This window comes from Balaenoptera musculus, chromosome 9 (genome assembly GCF_009873245.2).
Source record: "Balaenoptera musculus isolate JJ_BM4_2016_0621 chromosome 9, mBalMus1.pri.v3, whole genome shotgun sequence".
Lineage (NCBI taxonomy): Eukaryota > Metazoa > Chordata > Mammalia > Artiodactyla > Balaenopteridae > Balaenoptera > Balaenoptera musculus.
Genome location: NC_045793.1, coordinates 46,195,142 through 46,218,737, shown reverse-complemented (window position 1 = coordinate 46,218,737; position 23,596 = coordinate 46,195,142). Strand labels below are relative to the sequence as shown.

At 39.5% G+C, this 23,596-nt stretch overlaps 1 protein-coding gene across 1 annotated transcript in view; it reads left to right on the top strand.

The window, feature by feature from the left end:
* ITPRID1 (ITPR interacting domain containing 1) overlaps positions 1-23,596 on the top strand; it is a 120,934-nt gene that overhangs the window by 11,214 nt on the left and 86,124 nt on the right. The window contains 4 exon segments of the mRNA XM_036862938.1: positions 4,726-4,771; positions 16,696-16,837; positions 18,148-18,196; positions 18,520-18,563. Of these exon segments, the coding sequence (XP_036718833.1) occupies positions 16,696-16,837; positions 18,148-18,196; positions 18,520-18,563 (235 nt within the window). The 5' untranslated portion in view covers positions 4,726-4,771.

Here is a 23,596-nt window from a genome sequence, read left to right as displayed (position 1 = left end):
AGCCAGAGCTGGAACTAAGCACCTGTGGCTCTAAGTCCTAAGCAATTTATGTCTTTCCTTTGTCTAATACAGAGTTTTTTTCAATCTCAGTGCTCTTGATATTTGGGACTGAAAAGTTCTTTGTGATGGGGGGGTGCTCTGTGTATTATAGCATGCTTAACACTATCCTTGGCCTCTACCCGTGAGACACTAGTAGCATCATCCATCCCACTGTGACAACCAAAAATGTCTTCAGACATTGGCAAAGATCCCCTTGGGGACAAAATAAATTCCATTTAAGAATCAGTGGTCTAATAGCAGGCACAACATGGTAAGTGCTCTGTGACAAGCATAAGCAAAATGAGAGTAAAATAGGGGAGTCCCATTCCCGGTGGAGGCAGCATTTGACTTGGATCGTTACTGTAGAAAGATTAAATTGACCTAGCAGGACTTATTGTGATAAGAATGAATACCCAAATATTTATTGAGCACGCATGATATGACAAATCTAACTCAAAGGGGTAAAAAACAGTAATAAGCATCATTAAAGGTCTTACTAAAGTGAAACACCATCTTAATGTCCATCTACTGGACATTAAGAGCTATTTGGAAAACACTTCAATTGATCTTACTAAAGAATGTGGGTCTGATGAGATTCTAGGGAGGCTGAAGGTCTGTCTCCCTCCCCCAGGCTCTGCCTCTGATCGTTAAAAACCACCACCACCATCATCATTCACATGTTCTCTGTAAGTGAAGTTTTCACAGGGTAAAAGTGAGAAGAGTAAAAGTGGGAACATTCCCAATGAGCTGGAAATGTACTAGAAAACACAAGCTCCATGTATAGCTCAACAATCAATATATCTTTTAAAAGCTTAATAATAGAAGGTATTTGTGTGTAGAAGAACAATGTCAAGAAGCAAAACTGGCCAATCAGGAGAAAGGATGCACTAACCAGAAACAATGATTCTGAAATTCTTCCCTTGGGACACGCTACATCAGAGTTGCTTTGGAGAACTTACCAATAACAATGCATATTTTCTCATCCCACCCCAGACCTACTGACTAAAATCTCTAGCACTAGGGACTTCCATGCACTTTTAGGTTTGAGAAACTTTGAATCAAAAGTATCAACTGTCTGTTGTGTCTCCTTCTGATAGTTTGAACCCATTAGACATTTCAACAATACAATTGACTCTATTCTAGATTCATCAAGCTGCCTGATGATTGTAACTTGGCTTCTCATGTAGATCAAAGGTTTCAGTTCTCCAGAGCTTACAAGCCTGCTTCTGATTTTGGCACTCTTAATTCTTCCCTTCATCTTGTTCTCCATCTTGGTCTAGGACCTACTCTCACTCCACAGTCCTTCCTGTAGTGAACTCACCTGTCACCTTGGCTTCAATTAGAAGCTATTTTGTTACTGGACATGCATGTAAACCCAGACTTCATTACTGAACACTAGACTCATGTATCCAAACTGCATACTGATACTTCCCCTTGGTGTTTCCATGGGAACCCCAAACTCTGTATTTGCAAACAAAACGCACTAGATCCCTTTATAAACCTATACTTGAGAAAAATCTTTGACCACTGTCTTCCCCCACAGAGTGGATCAGTTAATAAGACCTGCTGATTTTTTATCACACATGGTTCTAAAGTAACTCATGTCTTTATCTCTAACTGTGGGGCTATGGCTGCAGTCACTATTGCATCTCACCTGGTCCCCAGCCTCCTGTCTTTAGTCATGTTCCTTCCACTCATTGAATTCTCCATATTAAAGCAAGAGGATCTTTTTAGCATATAAATCTGATCATGTCACTTCTCACTACCCTCAGAATAAAGTTCAAATCTCTTAATGAAATGCAAAGCCTTTATGATCTGCTTACTCCTTTTCTCACCAGCTATATCACTTGACATTGACTTTTCGTATATTATGCAGTAGCCATACTTAGACTCTTGCAATTCTTCAAGTGCACCATTCTCTCTCTGGCCCCCAGACCTTTGCACATGCTGTTCCCTCTGCCTGGGTCGCCCTCCTTCTCCCCACCCCATGCAGAGGATAGGAGCTTACGTTTACTTACGGGCATTCTTAAGAAGGCTACCCCCAGACAAATGGAACTACAAGTAAACTCCGTTAATTGAAAAGACATTAAACTGTGCCTCTTCTTTTAACGTGTTTTCCCAGGATGACCCATTAATGGTGGAAGCATTAGGAAAGGGATTCCTGAGACCTTAATTCCAGGGCCTAATATACCAAAAATTCATTTTGTGATATTCTCAAATCACTTAGTTTTTCTGGGTCTCATTTTCCTTATCCCTGCCATTTATTACAGGATTTCCAAAGAGATCAAGGTTATGAGAATGATATACTTATTGAAAATATGGAAAATACATGGATTCATTTTTCCAGTCTCATTTTTGCCCTACCCTCATCTCCCTACTAACTGGAGCACTCCCTTTAGCTTATTTCCCTTCTTCTTCACCTCCTTGACTAACTTCTGTTCTCACTTAGGATCAAGCTTAGACTCCATATTTTCCAGGATGCTTTTTCCAAACCCTCAAACCTGGGCTGAGGGCTCAAACTATGAGATTCCATGGAACCCTCTCCTTTTACCCCCCAAAACTTAGCAACTCTATTGTCACTTTGATTTACTTTATTGCCTCTCCCTTAGACAGTGAACTAATTCAACTTTAAGTATTTCTTTATTACTAAGGAAGAAATTATTCTGCATGCTAGGGAACAGAACTAGAAGGAAGGTGTTTTATTTGGAAGACTGTTCATAGAATAACAATGCATTAGCTATCAATTTCCCTTGTTTCACAGACTTTGATACAGTATGATATCTTTAATTTTCACGCAGAGAGCTTTTTTAAAAATTCAGTGATGTACACATTATTTTTCTGAATTAACTATGTCTCTGAAGAGGAATTGATTTTCCCAAGACCATTCTAGTAGGAACTGGGTTAAGATAGGGTCCTATTCTCCTAATTTCTAACGCAGATTTCAATGCATTGTGTACTGCAACTTCCCAATAAATGATCTACATAAATAATACATATATAACTAATAGGCAACTAAAATATGGCTAGTTGAGGATTTCTTTGTGGCTGCAATTGAATGTCTATTTGTATTAAAAAATCACTTTTATTAAAATGAAAACTGTTAATATATGGACTCCATTTTCCAAGTGTAGTTCTGCATGTGATACTTCAGTTTAAGTATGCTTTGCCAGTTAGCCTTTGTCCAAGACAAAGGTTCTGCTCTTCCTAGGGCTGAGTGGGTTGTAGATGCCACAGGAGGAAAAGGTGGCTGTGGTGTTATCTCAGGCCTCGAGAGACTCCTGGGCTTCCGAGAGTAAGGGTCTTAGAACCTGGTGGTGAAGAGGTGAGAGAAGCCTAAGAGACAAGAGTTTCTCCCAGGATAGGTTTCAGGCCAGTTTATAGGGCTATTCGGATTCTGCCCACTAATATCAGGAGCTCTGCAGAGGAACCTCACTAGTTGTCATAGAGGGAGAGGGAAGATTTGATGAGGCCCTTTCCCCTCATTCCTCTTGAAGACAACCTCAGCACTCTCCTTTTATATATTGGGGTTCCTGTTTGTTTGAAGTTAAATATAATTTGAAATGCACACAGTCTTTTCCATCATTTCAAACTCTGCTAATGCAGCTTTTCAAAATGAAGACTATTTGTTGGCATGCATGACTCAGGATAGAATAATTTTTAGGGAGTGCTTTAGCATTATGTCTTTCACAAGAATGCATGCTGAATGTGACTGTGAAATTTAATTTTTTAAAATGAGGCCAATAATGTGCTTATTTACCTTTCTAAAATGAAATTGTCTGATCTTTCAACTAAAATACTTCAGAGATACTGAAATTCCATGGAGGATAAGACTGACTGTTAGCCCTTACAGTTTGGTCCTCTTCTTTATGGGTTTGGGAGTATGTGTGTATATTTATGTTCTGTTTGCTCTGAACTTTCCAATAGAAGTTCCTGTGAATTGAACCTCTCCACCTGGAATATCAAGTTCCACTGTCCTCATTTCCAGTGATGGTTTGCAATGCAAATCATCAGGTTGGTAGCACACAGTACCATAACCATGGTAACCAAATGAAGACAAGTTTGCTTTACTTCCTCAGCGAAGTGCTTTCCAGTCTTGCATTCAGACCTGATGCTACTGCCAACAGGTCAGAGGGCATTAAAGGGACAGCAAGAGGATTCATAGAAATAAAAACACAACTGGAAACATTGTATCCATTCTCCACGCATTCCTCTGACTTCTTACTAATAACTTCTGCTATTTCTAACTAGTACTTTCTTGCTGCTTTCTTTCCTTAAAGGGGAGGGTAAAGGGAGTCACTACATATTTTTCTCCCCAACTTGACCACGGATCTTTGCAAGCAGACTGTCCTGGCCTTCTATGACTAACTTTTAAATAGGCACAAATAAAAACCTAGGTCACAGTTCTGTCACAAAGGCTTTTTAATGTTAGCAGCTGTGATGCTCAAGGAGACAGGAAAGCATCCAAGACTACTACAAACACTTTTTGAGAACAACTACAGCAAACTAACTACAAGGGCCACTTCTCTGCTGAGATTCTTTTCTTCTGGTAGAGTAACTTTTATCATTTGTTTGTTTGTTTGTTTCCAGCCTGTGGGGGAGGGGATATTAGTTCTCTGTTCTCATTTTCTCTCAGTTGGAATGAAAGGGCAGCTGTGGCATGTTCTGAAACTTTTTTTTTACCTGCAGCTGTGTGACGGAGTGACTCCTGGGAAGAGAGACTATTAGCAATAAGGTAAGAAATCTAATTGTCATGGGTTCTGGCCTGGATAATTTCAGCATCCCTGTGACTGCCTGGGTGGCTGCCATTAACACAGAAAGGTCTACAACACAGGGGATGGGAATGCTCTAGGCTCAAAATGGTTAGCTTCTTTCTTCTATGTCGTGAATATTATTTCAAGCAATGTTTTTAAGATGCAGAAATTATATGTCCTTCCTTTTGTATCTATTGTTTGTATCTTGGATCATTTGTGTCACTTTCCCCTTACTATCTGAAGGAAGTCTAATTCATTAAGATGAAGTAGAAGAGTTAAACTCTTTGGCTTTTAACTAATCAGTTAATTCGCTAAATATGAAAACTGAGCTTGATGTGCTCAGGCCATGTGGGCTTTCTGGTACAGGTGGAAACTGCTGTAGAAGTGAAAACTTCTTTTGCAAGAGTAGAGAAAGCTGATTCAAGGATAGGCTTGCCAGATAAATACAAGACACCCAGTTACATTTGAATTTTAAATAGACAGCAATTTTTTTTGGTATAAATAGGTCCCAAATAATGTATGACCCATACTTATGCTAAACTATTTATTTTTGACCTGAAATTTAAATGTAACAGAGCACCCTGTATTTTTTAGTTGATAAGCCAGGCAATTTGATTCAGGGATGAAAATTGAAGAATTGTAAGGAAAAAAAGAGTATGCATTTTTCTCACTATAAACCTTTCACTAAAAAGTTCCATCAAAAGATCACCTAATTATCAGTCTTAATATAATATGTTAGAAATGATTTAATACTGGGACTCAAACCTTAAAAGGAGAAAGCAATAGTCAAAAATAATCATAATGAGTCAGCTATTCTCATGCTAATGAATTTCTATCTGAAAATCTAATATGGTAACTCATTCTCTTTTTAGTTTTCCTTTTCTTAAATAATAATAAGACCTTACATTTACATTTTTTAGTCATTCATAGATTTTCTATTTTTGAATTGCCTGATCATTACACTGCTTCTACTTCCATGTATCTTTTTCTTTTTGATTTGTAATTTCATGTCATACATTAAGGATATGAAAACTTTTAATGTCACATATACTGCAAATATTTTCACATTTTTTTAAACATTTTGACATGTTTACTATTTTTGCCACAGTAAATTTGAAAATTTTATCTGGTTAAATCCATCATGATTTCCTTTCATTGCCTTTGGTGTCATTTCTCTCCAGGCTTTTACCACCTCAAGATTAGAAAAAATGTTCACAATATTTTATTCTAGGACCATTTGTATTTCATTTTTTCACATTAAATCATTAACACTATTGAAATTTATTTTGATGAATTGTTTAGGACTCTATTTTTCTTTTATTTTTTGTTTTTTAATTAATATTTAATTTAGAAATAATTGTAGATTCACATACTGTTGGTTGTAAGAAATAGTACAAAGTCTTCCTGCCTTAATGCAGGAATCTTTTTAACAATGCATACGTAACTTATTTCTGCATATGCAGATTTTATCCAGGAAGAGTTTGTCTTCCCAACAGTCAGTGGGTACAAAGCTGTAATATCATGACAGTTTCTTAAGATCATTTATAATGAATAAGATCTATTCCCTTTGCTACATTCCCTGAGATTTTATGGTTATGATCACAGTGGGAAAGGAAGAATGATGACACCTCTCATACCAAAGGAGTGAAGAACACTGCTAGAATTTGCCTCTGTAGGAAGTCTAGGAGGAAAGCGGGTTTAGACACAGGAGTTGGCTTAAATCTTGATCTCTTCTCTTCACTATCAGCTATTTCTTTGTGAATACTTTCTCATTTATATAATTAAGATCTTTACCATCGTGTTAGTTTCCTATTGAACTGAAATATAATGCAATTTTTATTGTGTAACAGTGTATTTTTAAACTTGAGATGTATGCACCTGAAGATCTTAAAGCAAATTGCTGGACCAGTCATTTGCAAAGGTTATTAGGAAAGCAAGGAAAGTTATTAGATGGAAGGAAAGTGTGATAGAGCCCAACCAGATGGCTGATTCACTTTGTTGTACAACAGAATAACACAGTATTGTGAAGCAATTATACTCCAATAAAGATCTATTAAAAAATGTTTTTAATAAATAAAAGATTAAAAAAAAAGAGAAATAAACGTCTGCATTGGTCAGCTTCTCCAGAGAAATGAAACAGAACATAGATACATAGATACATAGATACGTAGATAGATACAGACATAGATATATGCAGAGAAAGAAATATCTCTACCTACCTATCTATGTGTCTATCTATCTATCGAGAGATTTAGTATAAGGAATTGCCTCACACAATAACAGAACTTGAGAAGTTCCATGATATGTCATCTGCCAGCTGGAGACCCAGGAAAGCTGGTGGTGAGGTTCCCATCTGAGTCCGAAACTTGAGAACCAGGAGCATCAATAGTGTAAATCCGACTTCCCAAGCAGGAGGAGACTCATGTCCCAACTCAATCAATCAGGCAGAGAAAAAGAATTTTCCCTTCACCTTTTTCTTCTGTTCAGGCCCTCAACAGATTGAATGATACTCATCCACAGTGGGGAGAACAATCTGCATTACTCAATCTACTGAGTCAAATGCTAATCTCTTCTGGAAACACCCTCACAGACACACCCAGAAATAATAATTAGCCAGCTATTTGGGCACCCTGTGGCCCAGTGAAGTGAACACATAAAATTAATCATCACACCATCAGATAAGATGACACAAGATTTCAGTAAGTTAACACTGAAGAACATCTGTTTAATTGTTGCAAAGTCACCGGTTAATAGCCCTTTGGTAAAATTTATGCTATCATTGCTTACATGTATTTTGAACCCCTTGTCTAGAATGCTTGCCTACCCATTATCCCATCTTCAAGATCCAGAATGAATACTTTCGCTTCCAAGAGGCCTTTACTTATGCCCCTAAAAGAACGTTTTCCTCTTTTAACTTTTGAGAACAGTTGTATTGTACTTCTTTTAAAATGCATATTCTGCTTCACAATATGTAGTTAATAAATGCTGTTTCTTATACTGTAAGCTCCTCAAAGTTTCTTTGTACACAGTAGACAGTAAAATATTGAACTGAGTTGAATTAGTAAATATCATTATTGAATTTATTTAACTTATAGGTTCATTTATACCATGTGCTTTTATGAGCAACTACAGGTGTACAGTACCTTGCCTGAAATGATGAAGACTACAAAGATGAGTAACTCACAATTCCCACAATTTTGAGCAAAGACAGAGTCCAGGGTCAGAAGTAATTATACATTCATTAAGCAGTTATTGCTAATCACCTATTATTATCCATGTCCTAGACTAAGTATCATGGATACAAAAATGAGTAAGTCATAGTCCTTGTCCCCAACAAGTCCATTTAGTTGAGTGGGAAAGGCAGAAATGTAAATAAATTACTTAAGAGTGTGAAGAGTGCTACAATAAGGGGTCACACAGTTTGCTGTGAGTTCCGGAAGCAGGCTGGGGTGGGATTGGAGAGTGATAAGGAGAAAAAGTTCTACAGAATAAGTTCTGTTTGAACTCAATGAGATGGTATCCAGTAAGGAGAAGGGGCAGCACTATAGAAGGATCTGTGCCCAGTGGGATCAGAGAGGAGGGCACATTTGGGAACAAGTAGTTCTGTGTATCCAGAATATGAAGTACATGAAGGAACCTAGGCTGCAATGAGGTTGAAATGGGAGACCAAAAGTAGTGCATAGATGCCCCCACATCCTTTCATCCTCCCTCCCTAGCATGAAGCAAAGCAAATGTTTAGAAGACAAGAGTAGAAATGATGACAAAGGAGGGGATCATTGAGAAATAAAAATCTCTTTAAAGCTGGAAAGGGATTGGAACAGAGCTAGCAGTAGATGGATCATTCGATCCAACTTTACCAGCCTCAGAGTCATTTCAAGTTTCCAGGAAGCTGTATATAAGGTTCTTGAAATAATAATCTTTTGCTTATTTTCCCCAGCAAAAGAGGAAAACTCCAAGTCCAAGAGAACTGACTTTGGGTTCCAACTTGGGCACAACTGCCTTGTCTTTAGATCCAGCTTGCTCCTAAATGGCAGGAGTGAACACCCTTCACATATTTCCTGGTGGGAGGAAACCACCCACAGAACAAGTCATCACAGACTGCTTGTTCCTCCCAGCAGAGTGATGACAGAACACTCTATTCCCCAGGCTCTGCCTCTACTTCACTGAATCATTTGGGAACATTTACAAGTATTTGTGGGACTTCGATACTTGGATAGGTAGGAAGAGCAGAAGGGCATTCCTGGCTTGGGTTTGTTGCTTGAGTTTTTGAGTGGTCTTCCAAACTAGTGAGTAATAGGAACAATGTTTTATTCTTCTCACTTTTATAGTTTTGATGAATATAGCTTTAAAATATTTTTTAAATATGAGCTCCATGGGTCAAATATTAGACAGTCTGTGTGGAGGCTAGAAATGGAATAATCAACTTATGGAATTATCTCATCTCATCCAATTCTCTCATATCATGCAAGAAGAAATTACATCCCAAGACAACTTGAAACTACATGCCCAATGTCATATGCCAATTAACTATTTGCTGATTAATTAAAACTTTTGTTTCCCTGGTGATGAATTAATATCTTTCATCTGCTTCTTAGCTGTTGGAAGGCTCATAAGAGAAGAGTAGAAAAAGGTATCTACTCAGATAGTTGTGGTCAAAATGGCAGAAGTGGACATCAAGTGATGACAGAAAATTCTGCTTCAAAATGGTGATGTTATATATATACAGGCATGTGTGTGTGTGTATGAATATATATATAAAATCTTATCACTTTTAAAATTCAGACCCACAATGCACTATTCCCTGATTCTGTATACCTATTCCTGGCAAGTTGCGCCTTCTGATAAGTTGTTTAACTGCTAAATACCAAACCATTCTTAATGATTTCATAACCAGATTTTCTTTGATATTCTCAATCCCTTGTTGGCATTCATTCATTCATTCAACAAACATACATTATCTTTTCCACATAATTATGATGTGAGAGCTAAGATCTCTGTCCTGAAGAACAGAGATGGTTAAGCAGAGTTGTTAAACAGACTTATAAAACAATGTAAAAATACTTTAATAGTGATCTACACTGAACTATGGAATTAGTAACAGTTAAAGCCGCACTCATGTAGGGAGAGCATGTAGATAGAGAGGATAAGAGAGGGCTGAGGACTGTGGTATAGACCATTCAAAATTTAGAGGTTGGAAAGGAGAAAACCAGCAAAAGAGCTTGGAAAAAAAAAAGCTTTGAGTGAGATAGATAGGAGGAAATCTGGGAAATTGTGGTATTAAAAAACAAATGAAAAGATTGTTTCCATTAAGAGGAAGGGGTCAGCTATATCAAATGCTGCTGAAAATTCTAAAATGATAAGAACTGATAGTTGACCATTATTATGCTGATTTGAGTGGGTTATAAAGAGAATGGGAGGTGTGGATGGTAATCTTTGCTATGATTCACGTGAAACTACAAGTTCTGATTCACATCAGGTTGATACCAGTGAAGGTGGTTGGTCTGAGATATATTGCAAGGGCTCCTTTGTCTGTCTGTGTGTCCTTCTGCCTCTCTCTCTCAGTTTAATGGCTTGATGTGCTATGTGAAAGGAACAGAGGAATCAAGGAAGACTCACAAGTTCTTGGCCTGAGCAACTACTTGAACAGTGGTGCTATTTATCGAGATGGACACTGTAATAGATGCAGGTATGTGGGAGGGTCATGTGGAAGTCAAGGAAAGAACAAAGAATTCAGTGCAGTACATATTAAGTTAAAGATGTCTATAAGTATCTAAGTGGAGATGTCACGTAACTGGGAATACCCCATTCTGGGTCTCAGGAACCTTATTCTGAAGCTATGGACCAGATTTGGAAACGTGAATTTGGGAATCACCGTCGATTGAATAGCAATGTAGAGTAGGAGAGATTGAAACGGTCAATGGAGGATTATTTTAAGATGGGAAACATTATACCATGTTGTAAGCTGAAGGGAATGACCCGGTAATTGTGCCCGGGCAAAGATGTGAGCAGAATAGAGGTGACAGGGGATGCTTGAAATTGGGATTTAAAAAGATGTTCATTTACAATGTTGAAGTATGAGAATCAAGTAGAGTGAAGGATTGTTGAGAGTGGGCAGATTTTTTTTTTAATTGGAGTATAGTTGATTTACAATATTGTTAGTTTCAGGTGTACTGCAAAGTGATTCAGTTATACATGCATATATATAATATATATATATGTATTTTTTTTCAGATTCTTTTCCCTTATAGGTTATTACAAAATAGTGAGTATAGTTCCCTATGCTATACAGTAGGTCCTTGGTGGTTATCTATTCTATATATAGTAGTGTATATGTTTAATCCCAAACTCCTAATTTATCCCTCCCCTCCTTTCCCCTTTGGTAACCATAAGTTTGTCTTCTGTGTCTGTAGGTCTATTTCTGTTTTGCATATAAGTTTACTTCTATCTTTTTTTTTTTTTTTGGATTCCCCATATAAGTGATATCACATGATATTTGTCTTTGTCTGGCTTACTTCACTTAGTATGATAATCTCTAGGTCCATCCATGTTGCTGCAAATGGCATTATTTCATTCTTTTTTATGGCTGAGTAGTATTCCATTGTATGCATATACACCACATCTTCTTTATCCATTCATCTGTCGATGAACATTTAGGTTGCTTCCATGTCTTGGCTATTGTAAATAGTGCTGCAGTGAACATTGGAGTGCATTATCTTTTCGAATTGTGGTTTTCTCCAGATATGAAAAGTGGACAGATTATTAAACTGAGTGCTCAGATGTTGATAAGTCATCTAGATTGATAACGAAATCTTCCACAAAGATAACAGAAATACCATCTTAAAAGTTTCAGTAAATGGGGCAAATGTGTCCTAGATGTTGATGTCCTACATAGTCTGATAGCATGTTCTTCAAAGGACAGAGGAAACAAGATCTGAAAGCAGCAATGAAGAACATGAAGGAAATTTACACCATCTTCAAGACTATCTTCCTAATTCAATGGGCAAAAAAGAAAAAGCCACAACTTGAGACAGTGACAAAGGAAGCTGTGTCCAGGTTTCAATTAGAGAAAGAATTGAAGGGACATTCAGTGAAGAGCTTCAGATAAAGGGGATTTGGTGGGTTCCAATCCATGAATTCCAGAGGGCACAAGGGTTAGGAGAGTCCTGAAAGGGTGGGAGATTGGGCCAGATGAGGCAACATGCACTGCCATATGAGCATGGCTCTAGGGCATGATGGGATTAATCCTGTGGTCTCCTAGGGCAAGAAGTGTAAATCAGTTCTCTTTGAGTGTCAGCCTCTCAGTACTGATCTCTTAGTTTGTGAAGAGAGGTGAGTGGTACTGAGGCTCATGGTAATTATCTTTTTGAGAATATAAGGAGCTCTGGGGGCTTCCTTTTCAAACGTCTATGAATGGCATTACAGCTGGAAAAGGGACAGGTCGTCCTGGAGCTCATGGCTCTATGTAGACTTCTCTTAAATCCTGCTACTAGGGAAGGCATTACATATGGAAGATGGAGGGGAGAAAGGCAAGCCTGGATACTATGTGAGATCTTACGAAGGCTTGAACAAAGGCTGTGATAACAAGAATCCAGAGGGAGACATAGAGATCATGAGATCCCTTGTGGACCCAGAATGCCTTGGAGCTGTTCTCTCATTATGAAGTTCTCTTCTTGACCACAGGGCTCATTCAGAAGCGGTGGCCAAGGCTAGAGCTACAGCCTGTAATTATAACCTTGAAATTAAGTCCATAGTTAAGGGAATTTCCAAACTCTGATATGAACCTCTAACTAGTCTCAGGGAAATCTGCATTCTCATGGTCACAGAATTATTTTATTCTCATACTCCCCAAATATATCTACTTCTCAATTATCCAAACTAAGTAATCTCAAGATGACATGGGTTAGCTACAAAATAAGTGTCAAATTTATCTCCTATGAGAAAAACTATTGCATTGGTTGTTGATTCATCTTCTTTACTTGACAGTTCTTGCCAGAACAATGACAAGAGGCAACATAAAGAAGAGAAGAAAAAAGAAAAAAAAAAAAAACTGACCAATATGGGTATTGATTGTTCTATATACATTTTTCATTAAAATTTCCCAACAACCCTATGAAGTTACTATTTCATACTCATTACAGAGATGAGAAAACAGATTATCAGAGGAATTTGAAAATTTCCCCAAGGAGATGTCAGAAAATCAGCAGAGCTGATTAAAATCTGGAGTTATCTGAAAACACTTGCTCTTTTAACCACATACCAACCAAGAATACTAGCTAAGCCAACTGCACGTTCCTTTCCCAAATAACCAAGCAACCAACTAATAGTTGAAGATTATTTACTCTGAGTAAAATGCTGTGCTGGGATCTATGAGAAATACAGAGGTAAATAAAGCACAGTCTCTATTCTGCAGTATGAACTACCAATTTGGCAAGACAACCTGTTTGCGTAGAGGTGCAAAAAGTTAAATAATTCCAGAGGACAAAGATGTAATCATTATCACTGCTCTGAGTATCATGTATGGTTGAATTTGCTCAAGTGAAAGAAAATGTGATGTAATATTAATGTAACAAAGCCAATTTTTTCTCATTTTGACTATTTGAAAAAATTTTGAAACTCTGATAACATTTCAGTACGTTAATTCTTGTCTCTTCAGTACATTGGTTTTGGTCTTGTTTTGTTTTGTTCTTGCAAAATTGAGTTCTTGATGCGTATATAGTTTCACATTCTCTTGTTTTTTTCAGTTAAACTAGATAATATAAGAAATTTCCCGTGTTGATGGCAGTTTTTTATACACATAACGATTAATGACATAGTAATCATAATACAAGGGAACTGAAGAGAGAGAAGGGCCTCTCAGGCACAGGATACAATGCAATCCAGAATAAGGATTCACTTTGGGCCAAGTCAGAGTCGGCAAGACTTAGGTTCCAAGTGGTCCTGGGGAGGGGTTAACTAGAGGAGTCAGCAGAGGCCACATGCCATAACTTCTGCCCTGTCAGTCCACTGGACTACTTGGGCCTGCCACCTGATCTGTGTCCCTTTCCAAAAGACTGTGTGTGGGTCAAGCCAGTGGATGCCAAAGCAAGGTCATTCAAGCATCAGAGAATACATTTCCAGAAGCAGATTTGTTTACTAACTGGGAAGGCATCCACTATAACAGAGGGAACAAACGAGTTTTTCTTTACAAACCTGTCCCTGACCCTTGCTTTTAGCAAGGGTTCCCACTTTCCTTGGCAAGCTTTTTCCTGCTCTAAAGCCAAGTACAACTGAGCAGGCAGGGAGCGTATCCTCACTGGCTGTGCAAGGCTGGTGGCTGAGGTCACACATGCCATTGTAGAATGGAAGTTTGGGGATATATGAATAAAGCAGCACCGTTATCTAAAATCTGGATGACTTTTACAGTGTTGTGTTTGAAAAAGTGGTAGCTAGGTGAAAATTCAACATTATAGTGCAGAAGCAGCAATTTGAGGACTGAACTGCTTGACAGCCCTTGCTCCCACTACAAAGCAAAATCTTTGTGCTAAACAGAAACTGACTTTCAGCTGAGGTCAGTGGAGGAGCAAGATTACTGGGGGAATCTTGTTTTTTTGTAATACATTATTCTTTCCTTCAAGCCCTGGTCCTTTATGGAGTCTGATATTTCATGAATGTTGTTGAGCATGATTTTGGAGGTTTCCTCCTCGTGAGATTTTGTACTGTCAGAGTTGATGCTTTTATTATAATTCACACATACAAGATACAAGGCATTACCAAAGAGAACTTTTTTTTTACTCAAAAATTAAACAACTAAAAATTAAATGTAGTTTCTAAACTTTATTTTGCCATGTTATGAATTCTAACATATGAAATAATTCTGTAAATTTTAGAAATATAATCATCTCTGTATGATTTTTGTCTTATGTTATCACAGAAATTTTTATAAACATTTATTTGCTCCCAGAAGATATTCCTAAAGTTAACTTTCTAAAGTTAGCTGGCTAAAAGACCTACCATTAGTATAGATATTAACTATCCACCCTTTGCCTTAAATTTTAATTAATTGAGATTTCTTAATAATTGCTTTTTTTAAACATAAAATTAGCAGTCATCACAATTAATTTTTGCAGTAAGTTATTATTGCAACAGTAATTGTATATTTATACTTCAACTGAATGACAGAATTTTAATATATAAATCATATAGGAAGACCCTTGTTGCCAATTGCACCTGGAATGCTCATCTGTAATTAAATGAAAATATTCAAATGTTTATAATAAATCTGAACAACTTGACTTGTTAAAATGCTGATTAGAAATGATTGTCTACATGTCATGTGATCAGTAATTATGCATAAGTTTAGGGATACAAGACATGCTGCTGAAGTAGGTATTTGACTATTCAGTCATTTCTCTAAACTTGAAGAATAAACTAATGCAATTTCAAGTAGATGCCATGGAAAGAATTCAGTCACGGTTTAGTGGTTTTGAACTCTAGCTTTGCTACTTTAGTTTTGTACATATTTATTTAGCACCTACTATATGCTGAGAATTCAGTCAAATACTGACACATCAACTAGTAAGAAGGAGGCCTTTGTTCTCTATGTGCTGATAGTCTGGGAAGTTTACACAATTTACACAGCTTCTCTAAACTTCTGTCTCCTTTCTTACTCTGTGAGCCTCACAACTATATTAATAAAGGTCAAATGAGATGATGGGGACAGCCTGTATTTCTTGTGCCATGTAAATAATGTATTTATTAATATCCCAATTGTTCCAGCCATCTTACAGGGCAGATAGTGCAGCTTAATTGTCATGGGAACATGCTTAGAGTCCAGAGCCTGGGTTTGAATCCTGGTTCTTGTGTGACTTTGGGTAAGCAATTTAACCCCACTGCTCTTAGATTTACTAAAAAATTGTGACAATTAGATAACTTCTGGACTTTCCTGGTGGTGCAGTGGTTAAGAATCTGCCTGCCAATGCAGGGGACACGGGTTTGAGCCCTGGTCCAGGAAGATCCCACATGCTGCGGAACAGCTAAGCCCGTGCGCCACAACTACTGAGCCCATGTGCCGCAACTACTGAAGCCTGCACACCTAGAGCCCCTGCTCCACAAGAGAAGCCACCACTATGAGAAGTCCGCGCACCGCAACAGAGAGTAGCCCCTGCTCGCGGCAACTAGAGAAAGCCCGCGCACAGCAACAAGGACCCAATGCAGCCAGAAATAAATAAATTAATTAATTAATTAATTTTAAAAAAGCAATTAGATTACTTCCTTCATTGACAATTAAATTAAATAACGGATTATAGAATTCAGCATAGAATCTAGCACATAATAAGTATTCTGCTGAGGTTAACAGTTATTAAAATTCAGTGCAATTGATCCCCAATTAAAAATAAGGGAATGCAGAGAGGTTATATAATTTATTCAAGGCCACACAATAAATTGCAGAGATGAGACTCAGCCAAAGCCCTCATTTTTTACATTTTGGGTCTCTAAACATATTGTTATAGATGTAACTGTTGGATGAATTTGAAGGATACTTATTATGTTAATCAATGCTTTTAAACTTTCTCCTTGGCTGGGTAGGTCCTCCAGTCCAATTTCTTTGCTTGCCATCCACATCCCAGACCACCAGATTGAATCATCCAGAGTGTGGATGTGGCCTGGTGAAGGGTGAGACCGCATTAGTCCTTGGTCTCCAGCTGCCTCTCCATTGAGAAAGAAACAATTATCTCATTGAGACAGGGACCTTGCTTGGGTAGGTGAGCCAGGCTCCCAAAAATTGTAAAGCTGGGTCCACTCATTGAATTGTGAATCCTGTCGTCCTTTCCCTCTCACTGAGCCAAGCCTGAAAGCTGAGCTCTTTGTGTCTAATCTGTTTGTGTGTGTTTTTTTAATTAGCTTGTTGAATTACTCTCTCTCAAAGATGGCAGAGAAGTCTCAAGGAGACCAGGAAAAGAGCAGGAGAGACATCCTGAGGTCCACCAAGAGGACATGGGCTCCCCTGGATGAGCAGCTGCCCCCTGGCTCTGAGGAGGAGAGCCACAGTCTCACCACGCCCATGCTGGGTGAGAACGGGCCCTCAGGGCTATTTGAATCCAACCTACTGTGAGTGGTGAGGGATATGGGGGCTTGGGGCTGGGGGCAAATGATTTTGGAACAAAGACTTGACTTTGAAGATACCAGTATTCCTGGCATGATACCAGAAACTTCTATGAAATGGGCATATCTGACTTCTCCTACAGACACCTAAAACACAGACCTTCTTGATGGAAACAGACCAACTAACGAATGAACTCTGCTTCCTTTCCACTCCAAGATCCCCTCATCCTAAGTCCCCAGGATCATAAAGCTATGTGGAGCCCATGCCAGAGACACGAAGCTTCTTGTAGGACATCAAACATTTTATTGAAAGGCTCTTATTTGCTGGGTCTTGCACAAGGTGTTGATAATAATTTTAATTGTTTAAAGAGTAATAAGTAAGAAAACATTTCTCCCTTCACTATGATTTTTTGTTTGTTTGATTTTTTTATGATGTAACTGTTTGATGGCTTTTCTTCTTTGCCCACCACCAATTTATTCTATCCCTTCACAGTATCTCAGTTGAAGACTAAGCAACTCCCATGTCTACTTGGCCTCTTTGGTTCACCAGACACCTTGTGAGGGGGTAATTCAGGTACCTCACTGCTTCGTAGGATAAAGTCAAAGAAAATAAGCCCAGAGTAACCTGTAACCAACCAGAATGGAAACAAATATTTACAGGAAAACTACTTTTATATCCTTTCCTTTTTTCCTGTTGACTATCTGTTGAGCCAGTGATAAAGATCCACCTTAAAAGACTGGGTGCCTTTTTAACACAGGGTGCCTTTGGCAATTCTGGGACTGTAGTGCAATTTGCCCCTGGAATGAATGCAAATTTGGTTTCTAACCTGGCAGAGAACTCCTTGCAAATGAACATCACTGGCTAGCTGCCTTATGTAAATGTGATTCAGTAAGGAGAGGCTCCATGTGATTTATATCCAACAAGAGAAAGGCAAAAGTCTCCTATGCTTTTTCACCCTTTGTATTCACACCAGGTAATTTAAAAATTATTCTAACATCTCTTGCTCTTTGGTGATTTATTTTTTTCCTTTTCACATTTTTTTTCTCTCTCTCTCTCTCTTTTTTTAAGTTAGTCTTCTGGCAAGTTTACACTTCATTTTCAGGAAAAACTGATTATGGAAAACCGGAAGTTTTGCCTTGGGGAAAAAATGAATATGCTTATAGAAACATGTGACTAAATACTAGGAAACAGACCTATTGGGTGGTGGCTGAATAACGGGGTGGGATCACTTTAGCTGGTTCTGCTTTGACTGACTGGTCTGTTTCTCCTTAGTAGAAGATTCCAAACAAGAAAGTATTCCGCACTGGCTGGACTCTGGATTCTTGTAAGTGTTTCTTTATGCCCTTACGCATCCTTCTTGCAAAGATCCATGAAAACATTATGGGTAATCCTTCTGGGACAGGTGTGACATGTAGGGATTTTCATTTTAACTGGGTGTTTGAAGGATTACTCTGTTCTTGCAAAAGTTATATATCGGTTTAAAAGTACAAAATAGAATAATATTATTTCAGCCCCCAGCTGTTCATTGGTTTCCAAAAGTCCTCTTGTAATAAAGCCTAACTGCGTAACTCTGTTTAATTAAGGAGCAATTTAGCATAATTTATTTACACACATTGTTTGACTCACAATACTTTTGTTTCTTTATAGTGTCTCTGTAAATGAAAACCTTCAGCCAGTCATCAGCCACATTGGTAAGACCAGAGAACCCAGAAGCAGTTATGCTTTGTGGACCTGAGTAGGAGATGTATTAAAATGTTTGTGTGAATAAATCTTTTAAAAATGAGAATTATCAGAGGTTCCTAGAAATGGAAAAAAAAATCTCAGAAACCATTCAGCTCAATCACTTTCTTTAATATTTAAGGAAAGCTCAGAAGCGATAGATGTTATCCAGCAGCAGGTTGGGGGCTAGAAACAAGGACTCTTGCCATATCATTAGCTCAGACTCTAACAGAAAACTCGCTGGGTCTGTGAAGACGTTTTGCAAGGATGTAATTATGGAAATGAAAATGAAATTGTTTAATTTTTCCTCACACTGTATTGTACTTTTATTTCTAAATCTAGTTTCTTTCTGTTCTTCAGTCTTAAAATTATATCCTCTCTTTCTAACGATGCATTTGTTCTCAGAAACAACAAATGACTGAATTCTATAGCAAACAGTACAAATATGTATTTCCGAGGCAGAAAATGTATCACACTTGTTACGTTGAGATTTGATAAGAACATTACAAGAAGAAAAAGAAATTTAACTACAGGTCTCACAGTTTACATCCTCATTAAATCAAATATGGTATTTCATAGAATGTAAGACTCCTCAATCATAAAATGCACCCACATTTTAAGTACCACTCCAATAGGAAAATAAAACAACCATCCTTGTCATCCCTGTCAATTATAACTAGGCCTTATAGCAGGTAACATTGACTACTAGACACATCCTGATTTCATAGATGTTAAAATGTGAAAACAGTGTGTTTTAAAATTGATGTAATGCCATAAATAATGCATGTAAAAAATGACATAAATAAGGAGTTTAATGATTAGAGGGAAAATTATTAGTCTAATTGCTACTTACTTGGCTGGTTTTAATTATTTCACTTCCTTCGCTGCCACTTAAATTAAGATTGACCATTGGCTACAAACCAGTTTAAATTTAGGAATTTTTACTTTAAAAATCTAGGTATATCGTTCAAATTTCTTCCTTTGCTAAGCTTCTTTATTTTTTTTAAATATAAAAGTTCCATGATGCCAAAAATCTCTGAAGATGTTTGCCAATAAATTGAATTTAAGTACCTTTGTTCCTGACAGTTTATTCTCATGAAAAGGCAGGAAGTTAAGAAATATAGCCAGCATTTCATATCCCTCTGATAATTCATCTTGCCCAGGTTATAGTAGGAGGCCTGGCACCAGTTCTGGGGTTGTCAGTAACTATATTAAAAGCTTCACTTCCCAGAAATTAAGACAAATCATGGCCCTTCCTCCTTTGAATCAAGTCAATGAAGTAAAAGCGTGAGGTGAAGAGTTGGAGGAAAGAAGGGTAACAAGATGACTCTGAGATCAGACATGCACAGTTTCTATTTGCCAGGTCCTTTGTCTTTAGCGAAGTTTTTAATAATAATGGAATAGCTTCTTACAAGTTTAATTGAGCCTTCACTTTTACAAGGCCCTTCCTCATCTATCATATTTTAAACTCAGTAACCTGTGTGGTAGCAAGGCTGGTGTTCATGTGTGTTTGCAGGTGGAGAATCTGGGTGGTCAAGTGCCACGATTTTTAGTTACAGCTGGTTTGAGGTGGGTGGAGGGACCTGTGGCTGGGCATTCTCTCAGCCCCTCTGTGTGCTGGTTTTGCTGCAATGAGCTCAAGGCACCCTGAGTTTAGGGAAGCCAAGGACCGTACCAGGAAGTGGAAACTATAACAGTAGTAGCAGAAACTGGAGACCTGAAGGTCATGAGGGGTGTGTCAGAGAGAAAACTGTGGTGAGACAAAAAGGAACTGAAGAAGAGAAAGAAAAGTAGTCTCTGCTGGAGGGAAAATCCTGTAAAAGCTCCCACAATCTCAGTATGATGTAGAGTGGTACATTCATTCCTAGGTAAGCCATAACCAATTACCACAAACCTGGTGGCTTAAAACAGAAATTGGTTTTCTCACAGTTGTGAAGGCTGAAAGTCTGAAATCAAAGTGTCAGCAAGGTTATTCTCTCTCTGAAGGTTCTAAGGGAAGAATCCTTCCTGGCCTCTTTCTTGTGGTTCCCATCAAACCCTGGCATTCCTTGACTAGTAGCTACATCATTGCATGCTCTGCCTCTGTTTTCACATGGCTGTCTTTTCTCTGTGAGTCTTCTCTATTCTCTTAAGGATTCCAGTCATTGGCTTTAGGATTTAAGGCTCACCCTTATCCAGTATGACCTCACCTTTACTAATTATATCTGCAGAGAACCTATTTCCAGATAAAGGATACATTCTGATATGAAATTTCAGATACTGAAATGAAATTTGAGGGGGATACTATTCAACTGACTACAAGTAGAAATCACTCTGAGGCTGGTTTCCCTCAGTGATCATTCTTAGGCTTTATACATTAAAGTAGTAACAAGATCCAAGTGACTGCTCATCTTCCAGGTGACCCAGTACCTCCCATGGAGGTACCTCTAGTAGACCTCAAATAAAATGAAGAGGTGGAATAAGGCTTCAGTGGCCCTATTGCTGATTTCCTTCTATGTTTTGAGATGGCCAAGGTCAGGTCTTGGCTTCTAATGGTGATTTTTTTGGCTTTCATACTGCTCTGCAGCTACCTAAAGTCTAATTTTTTTAAAGTCTAATTTTTATTAAACTGGAATCTGCTTGGCGTATCTTGTTCACCACCATTATGCTAGGTAGAGCTCCCAGAAGGGAATGAAATTAGTACATGTGGAGGGCACACAGCCTAGGTACTTTTTATGTATATTATCTCATTTACCAGAACCATCTTCTGAGGTGGATATTATCATTATTAACTTTTGCAAAGAGGAAAATGAGACTCAGAAAGGTTAAGTAACTTGCCCAAATTAACCCAGTTAGTAGATAAGTGAGTTGAGATTTGAACATGGGTCTGTCTGACTCTACAGCCACGTTTCCTCTCTAGAGGACTATAGTATAATTTACTATCCGTGTTATGCATGGACACTCCTGGAAGTATCTTGGGAGGAAAGCTCTGCATCAGTGTCCCTGCTAGAAAAGTCAAAGCATGAACAATGTGGGTCAGTTCACTGGCATCTACTTCTCCCTCCAGGTCTTCTGACTCTTGTGCACCAGCTTTTACGGCCACAACTCAGTCCTCTTGAATTTAAATGTTTTGAAGTAGGACAACGCTAATTTTTTTAATGTCAGTCAAGTATCATTAGAAATGCAAAATGGCCACATCTGGATCTTAAAATAAAAAAGATGCATCAAATTAGTTTTCTAGAAAGTCATAAGAAGCCCATTCTACCTTAACTCCAGAAATTTTAAATTATAAGAAACTAAACTCTTGGAAAATTGACATGAGTGAGATACTAGCGCTTAAGAGTTGGAAAATTCCATGGTTATTGTTTTTTTTTCCTGAGGTTCACTAGGCTTCTGATCCCTATACATTTCAGTCTCAAAATTATAATTAGTAATAATTAGTAATTATCATACATCGAGTGCCTGTTGCATATTTTAAAAATATTATGGAGAGTAGGGGCAAGATGGCGGAAGAGTAAGACGCGGAGATCACCTTCCTTCCCACAGATACAGTAGAAATACATCTACACGTGGAACTGCTCCTACAGAACACCCACTGAACGCTGGCAGAAGACGTCAGACCTCCCAAAAGGCAAGAAAATCCCCACGTACTTGGGTAGGGTAAAAGAAAAAAGAAATAACAGAGACAAAAGAATAGGGACGGGACCTGCGCCAGTGGGAGGGAGCCGTGAAGGAGGAAAGGTTTCCAGGCACTAGGAAGCCCCTTTGCGGGCAGAGACTGCGGGTGGCAGAGGGGGGAAGCTTCGGAGCCGCGGAGGAGAGCGCAGCCACAGGGGTGCGGAGGGCAAAGCGGAGAGACTCCCGCACGGAGGCTCGGCGTCGAGCAGCACTCACCAGCCCGAGAGGCTTGTCTGCTCACCCGCCGGGGCGGGCGGGGGCTGGGAGCTGAGGCTCGGGCTTTGGTGCTAGCCGGGAGGGAGTCCGGGAAAAAGTCTGCAGCTGCCGAAGAGGCAAGAGACTTTTTCTTGCCTCTTTGTTTCGCGGCGCGCAAGGAGAGGAGATTCAGAGCGCTGCCTAAACGAAATCCAGAGACGGGTGCGAGCCGCGGCTATCAGCGCGGATCCCACAGCAACAGGGGCGCAGAGGGAAAAACGGAGAGATTCCCGCACAGAGACTCAGCGCCGAGCAGCGCTCACCAGCCCGAGAGGCTTGTCTGCTCACCCGCTGGGGCAGGCGGGGCTGGGAGCTGAGGCGCGGGCTTCGGTCGGATCGCAGGGAGAGGACTGGGGTTGGCGGCGTGAACACAGCCTGAAGGGGTTGGCGTGCTGCGGCGAGCCGGGAGGGAGCCGGAGAGGAGGTCTGCAGCCGCCGAAGAGGCAAGAGACTTTTTCTTGCCTCTTTGTTTCGCGGCGCGCAAGGAGAGGGGATTCAGAGCGCCACCTAGACGAACTCCAGAGGCGGGCGCGAGCCGCGGCTAACAACGCGGACCCCAGAGACGGGCACGAGCCGCGGCCATCAGCGCGGACCCCAGAGACTGGTAGGAAACGCTAAGGCTGCTGCTGCCGCCACCAAGAAGCCTGTGTGCGAGCACAGGTCACTCTCCACACCGCCCCTCCGGTGCAGCTCGCCACAGCCAGGCTCCCGTGATCCGGGGACAACTTCCCCGGGAGAACACACGGCGCGCCTCAGGCTGCTGCAACGTCACGACGCCTCTGACGCCGCAGGCTCGCCCCGCCTCCTCCGTACCGCTCCCTCCCCCGGCCTGAGTGAGCCAGAGCCCCCGAAGCAGCTGCTCCTTTAACCCCGTTCTGTCTGGGCGAGGAACGGATGCCCTCAGGCGACGTACATGCAGAGGCGGGTCCAAATCCAAAGCTGAACGCTGGGAGCTGTACGAACAAAGAAGAGAAAGGGAAATCTCCCCCAGCAGCCTCAGAAGCAGCGGATTAAAGCTCCACAAACAACTTGATGTGCCTGCATCTGTTGAATACCTGAATAGACAACGAATCATCCCAAATTCAAAAGGTGG